General features: G+C 39.2%; 1 protein-coding gene across 1 annotated transcript; it reads left to right on the forward strand.

The window, feature by feature from the left end:
- The first annotated feature begins 2,947 nt into the window (after positions 1-2,947).
- On the forward strand, positions 2,948-4,765 carry LOC118480224 (intracellular protein transport protein USO1-like). The gene is made up of 2 exons (XM_035974958.1): positions 2,948-3,823; positions 4,109-4,765. The coding sequence occupies exons 1-2, from the start codon at positions 2,948-2,950 to the stop codon at positions 4,763-4,765; spliced, it is 1,533 nt and encodes a 510-aa protein (XP_035830851.1).
- The last annotated feature ends 1,172 nt before the right edge of the window (positions 4,766-5,937 follow it).

A 5,937-nucleotide genomic window follows, 5' to 3' on the forward strand; every position in this document is an offset into this window, starting at 1 on the left:
ATGTCAAGATCGAAAATGTCGTGAAAGTGTTTAAACTGGTTGAATTGAACATTAACGAAGTTAATAACAACGAATTCTTTTCGAAACTGAAAACGTCGTTTGTTACTTCACGTCCCACATGTTCGGAAAAGAAAGATGGGGTTGGTAAAGGTCAAAACAAGAAAAATCATCTTAAAAACAAAGGAATTGGGTTTGAAAAGAAAACGGCTAAACAAATGCTTAAGCCAAAAGAAAAGATAAATGATGTTTTTGTTGCTGGTCCTAGTACTGAGGTTGAAAAGGAGTATATTTTTAGTCAAAAAGCTGTGGATGATTTCAATGCAGCACAGAAGCTTAAAGAAGAAACGGTCAATACTACTTTTGTCGAGTATGATAAAAGGGTGTGCTATCGCTGCAATGAGATTGGACACATGGCAAAACAGTGTCAAAAAGTGTTTAAGAAACATGTTGTTGAAAAACCAATTCAAAAACATATGGTTGAGAAACCAAAGGTTGAAAAACCAAATGTTAAAAAACAAATGGTTCAAAAATCTCGACCTAAATCACCAGTTGTTTCAAAAGTTAAAACGGAAATGGTTTCTCCGATCCGTATTTTGAAAAGAGGTGAATCATTGAAGTCGGAGGATAAGCCGAAATCGACTTTCGAGATTGGCGAATCCTCTAAGACTAGCAAGACTTCAAAGTTTTACCCCAAGACGAAAATTTTTGAAAATCAGTCTTGGATCGTGAAATCAAAACCGTCTGTTGAGATCAAGAAGATGGAGAACGCTTTGAAAAATGATTCACATTTTTTAAATATGATGTGGTTGATTTTGAAAATGAAGTAGATAAGTTTCTTGATGAATTTCCTCCAATAACTAACAAAGTTAAAACAATTGTGAGAGAAGAGGTTTCAAATGTCACATTTGATTTTCCAAAAACAAATGAAAAGTGTGATGTTGTGTTTGGGAGTGTGTCGGAAGTAAAGAAATCATGGGCTTCATTATTTGAATAAATTGCTTTCGTTGTTTGCAGGGGCTGCCCAAGTCAATTCTATCAAGATGGATTATGGATAGTGGAGCTTCACGTCATATGACTGGGACTTTAGCTCTTCTTTATGATGTTAAGTCAATCAATGGAAGCTATGTTGGGTTTGCAGGGAATCAAGGAGGAAGAATAGTCGGTCAAGGAACGCTTACAAACGGAGTGATCTCATTTGACAAAGTGAACTATATAGTCGAGCTGGAAAACAACTTACTGAGTATATCACAGATTTGTGATAAAGATTTTAGCGTACATTTTACTAAATCTGAATGTTTAGTGTTGAAACCAGGGTTTAAAATCCCTGATGAGTTGGTGTTGTTGTGTTGGATCGTCGTTGACCCTAAATGAGTCGATCAGAAGAGTTATTTATCTAATCCAAAGGCGAAATCAGTGAATCAGACGCTCAGACTAATTATAATGCTTCTTATATTGATCTTGACAATGTTTACAACCTGGAAGCAATTTGGCAGCACTTCGTTACACTTTCAGATCCGTGCCAAATGAATAACACATGTGCACTATTTATAGTGATGCTGGTTCGCTTATAGAGACACCACATGAGCGGACCTATGAGTTAAATGCAGGTTCGCTTATATGGTCTACCATATGAGCGGACCTGGTTGCATTGTGGTTCGCTTATATGGACAATGTCCATATAAGCGGACCTACTTGCTTAACCACCACTTTTAGTATCTCGAACCTCATGCACTAGATATTCTATCCTATCCTATTCTATTACATGATACAAGACGAAGTCAATAGACGTAGTGCACTAACATGTTGCGTGCTCCGCGGGTAAATGATCTTTATATTTTGGATATGAGTGTCGCAACGCCAACAACTCATCAAAAACAGTGTTTTGTCACCAAGTCTAAAGCTACTGAAAAGTAGTCCATAATGTGGCAGCGGAAAATGGGTCACATTCACGTGCGAAAAATGAATTTTTTAGTACATAACGATTTAGTTGAGGGTGTTAATGTGAAAAACTTTCACTTAAATGATGATTGTATTGCATGGAAAAAGGGAAAGCAGACTCGAAAGTCACATCCACCGAAGATGCTCAACTCTATCAGGTTACCTCTTGAGAGATTGCACATGGATCTCTTCGGTCCTGTCAACGTCAAGGGCATTAGCGGAGATTTATATTGTCTGGTGGTGACAGACGACTTTACGAGGTTTTCGTGGGTTGTGTGCTTAGAACGAAAAGATCAAACATTCGAGTCATTGATGATCCTTTTTAAGAAGATGGAAACGGTGTACAAACTGCCAATCCGGAGGATTCGGAGCGACAACGGAACGGAATTCAAAAACTACAAGATGTACGAGTTCTGCAAAGAGAAAGGAATTCATCATGAATTCAGTGCGCCATACACACCACAGCAAAATGGCGTAGCTGAACGAAAGAATCGGACCCTGATCGAGACAGACCGTACGATGTTAGCCGATTCCAAGCTACCAATCTACTTCTGGAGTGAAGCAGTTTCAGCAGCCTGTTTCACTTTGAATAGGGTTCTCACTGTCAAGAAATACAAGAAGACTTGCTTTGAGCTGCTGCATCGTTACAAGCCAAATCTTGAGTTTTTAGAACCGTTTGGTTCACCTTGCATGTTTATAGATGAAAATGGTAAATTTGGAGCAAAAGCTAATGAGGGTTTCTTTGTAGGTTACGCAAGCCTGCTGAAGAGGGTGTTCGTACCATGTCTGGGGAAGGTGATTCAAGTCCAACACGTGGATTGTCAGAAGCACACTCCATCGCCACAACTTCCCGGACAAAGATTCCTATTCGATTACGACAAACTCTGGGAGTCGTTTCAACTGCCTGTCGAGCCGAGTGATGAGGAACTAGCTTTTCTGTACCAGTATCAGCAATATACTTTACAAGAGCTGATAGATCAGGTCTTGGACGTATCCGAGGTTTGTACAGATGCTGATAGATCACGCGTATCCTAAGATCGACAGAAATATAAAGGATGATTTATTGGTGCAATCACATATGAACAAGATTACAATTACACAGCTTGTGAAATATCATCTGAACCACCCTGAACCGAAAGTTGATGTTGCATTCTTTGGGGCTATAAAAGATGCTAACTATGCTGATCCAGATCCAGTTGAACACCAGAACTGGAGGAATGAAGCTGAGATGAAAGAAGCGGCATATGCTGAAGAGTTGAAAGTTCTTGCAGAGTTCAAAAATACAAAGAATGAGTGGTATGTGAAAGAAACTGGGAGAAGACGCAGAAAGGCGACTCCTATAGTTCAACAGGGTGAAGGATCGTCATCAAAACCTAGAAAGAAGCAAAAGAAAGCAGCAACAATATCTTTGATTGATGAATCAGAAGAAGATAATCCGGTGGTTACTGCAGAAAAGGAACAAGTGGCAGCTACTGAAGATGATCCATTTAATACTGATGTTTTATTTGATACAGATGTCTTGGAAACAGGGCCAGAAATTGTTGCTGATGTTAATAAAGTGGTAAATGTTGAAAGTCAGAAAGAGAAAGAGAAGATTGTTGAAGATATTGAGGGTGATGATGTAGATAAGAGTACAACAAGTTCATCAAGTTCTTCAGATGATGGTATTGACGAGATTGAAAGTCGAAAAAGAATTCAAGAGGAGATAGAAACAGAGAAGCTGTTAAGAAAGAGAAAGAGACAGGAAAAGGACGATGATGATGTTTATGTGCCTTCTTCAGAACATGTCTTAGGATCACAATCTTCTCCAAGAGTTAGAAAGAAAGCTGGAGGTCGAAAGAAAGTAGTTTCTCCAAAGATTGTCAAAGCTACACCAAAGATCAAAGTACCGAAGACTGTGCTCAAAAGGAAGAAACAAACCAAGAAACCACCTACACCACCACATGAATCAACACCACCACAATCACCTATCCAATCACCACCCCGACAACCTACCCCACCACAACAATCCTCACCACCTAAACAACCAACACCTCCAAGACAACCATCACCTATTCATCAAACACCACCACCACAACAACCTTTTGTTACCTCACAAGAAATATTTCAAACACCTCCACTCACCCAAATGCAACCTGGTTTGTCTAGCAAAGGTCTTTATACTCCACAGGATAATCTTTTAGATGTTGGAGATTTTGATTTTGCCAACACTTCACAAGTCAGAAATGTTGAAAACAAAGTTGAAGAAGTTGTTGCTGAGAACAAGAGGCTAGCAGTTGAAAACAAGAAAGTGTCTGATAGGGAGAAAGCTTTAGAAATGCGTGTGAAGAAGCTGGAGATTGAAAACAAAGAGTTGGTGAAAAAGATTGACTCTGAACAATCAGAAATTGATATCTTGAAGGTTAAAGTTGCTGAACTTGAAGAAGAAAAGGCTAGACGTGATGAACAGAATGAATACTTTAAGTTGAAGAACAAAGAATTTGATGCAGCTAAGGCATTAAGAGATCACGAGTTCTATATGCTGAACAAAGTTGTCGAAAGCATGCTCGGAACATCGGTAGATCAAAAGTTTGAAGAGTTGCAGGTTGAAGAGCTCAGAGCTGAACGTCAAGCCAAAATAGACGAGCAAATGAAAGACAAAGGCAAAGGAGTTGAAGGAAGTTCAGCTGTGACTGAAAGATCGATTGTTCCTCCAATGGTTGTTGATAATCCTGAGCCTATCACTGCAATATCTGGTTTGTTTGAGGAGGAAACACATCTTGAAGAGTTGATGGGTAACAGTGATGATGAAGATGATGAAAAGGAGGATGAAAAGGAAGATGGGTAACAGTGCAAGCAGTCATGGTTCTGATGATGATGATGACGATGCTGCAGGTGGTACAGGTTTGAAAGTTACAGAAGCTTCCACTGAGAAAACAGTTGATGATCTGATGAATGATTCTGTAAATGAAGAATCAGGGGAAGCAAGTGGAAAGGGGGAGTCTAGTAAAACTCAGATCGTTGAACATACTGAAAAGTTAATCTTGGGATTAGATGTTTACAGAGAAATGATGCATACTGTGGATCCTGAGTTCAAGTTCGACTTTGAAGAAGAGTTGAATACTTTTGATATCAATCAACAGCCTGAATACACGTATAAGTATGTTGAAGAGGCTGATAAGTACGACAGAGTTGAAATTGAAGACTGGACGGATGATGAAGATGTGGTTGAAGATACTTCTAAGTATCCTACACTTATGGAGTTCTTTGCAGAGGAAAATAGAGAAGAATTAAGACAAAAAGTAGCTGAGGCGGTGAAAGATAAAAACTTCGAGAGCACTCAAAAGGAAATGGAAAAGGAAGATAGATCGAAGTGGTTCAGAAAGAGTCACGAGAGAAAGTTTAAAAGACCTTTGAAGTATTATCAGCGTGATCGAAGCGTATCTCTTGGTGACATCATCAGTTGGGGTTTCTTACCTCAGGTGAATGCGTATGCAATTAGAAGAGAGTGCGGAGTACAATACTTTGAACGTTTATATGACATTATGTCATTACCTTGGTGGGATGTAGATGAGTTACCGAAGGTAAGATGTTTGGATTATCCTGTTCGAAAGAATGATGTGGCTATGTGGGGTTACATCAAGTATGAGTCATTGAAAGAATTTCGTAAATGGAAGCCACATCATCCAAAGCGTGTACAGAGGGTAGATCCAGATACCGGTGTTACAGAGACTATCCTTAATGTCAAGCCTCTGAGAATAATGAAGACAATTCCAATGCCTCAGATGGAACAAGACTTTTATAAAGGCTTCATTGGTTGGGTTTATAGTTGTATTTCTACCGAAGCCATTATTACTTACAGAGCAGGAGGGGAGATTCGAGAGATACATGTTTATGATCCCATGTGGCTTGTAAATTGCTCTGCGAAAGATATAGAATGCCTTTTCATCAACAAGATTCACTATCAACCAGCAGATAGAGAACAAGCGCAGCAGTTTCAACATGTTGTTTCACTTTGCT

Source organism: Helianthus annuus, chromosome 7 (assembly GCF_002127325.2).
Source record: "Helianthus annuus cultivar XRQ/B chromosome 7, HanXRQr2.0-SUNRISE, whole genome shotgun sequence".
NCBI classification, from domain to species: domain Eukaryota; kingdom Viridiplantae; phylum Streptophyta; class Magnoliopsida; order Asterales; family Asteraceae; genus Helianthus; species Helianthus annuus.

What these genes read in the sequence shown, in the direction of transcription:
- LOC118480224 (XM_035974958.1), top strand. Translation starts at nt 2,948, where the DNA reads ATGCTGATAGATCACGCGTATCCTAAGATCGACAGAAATATAAAGGAT. An exon ending in AAGCTACACCAAAGATCAAA is followed by an intron (nt 3,824 to 4,108) that starts GTACCGAAGACT and finishes TATACTCCACAG; the next exon opens with GATAATCTTTTAGATGTTGG.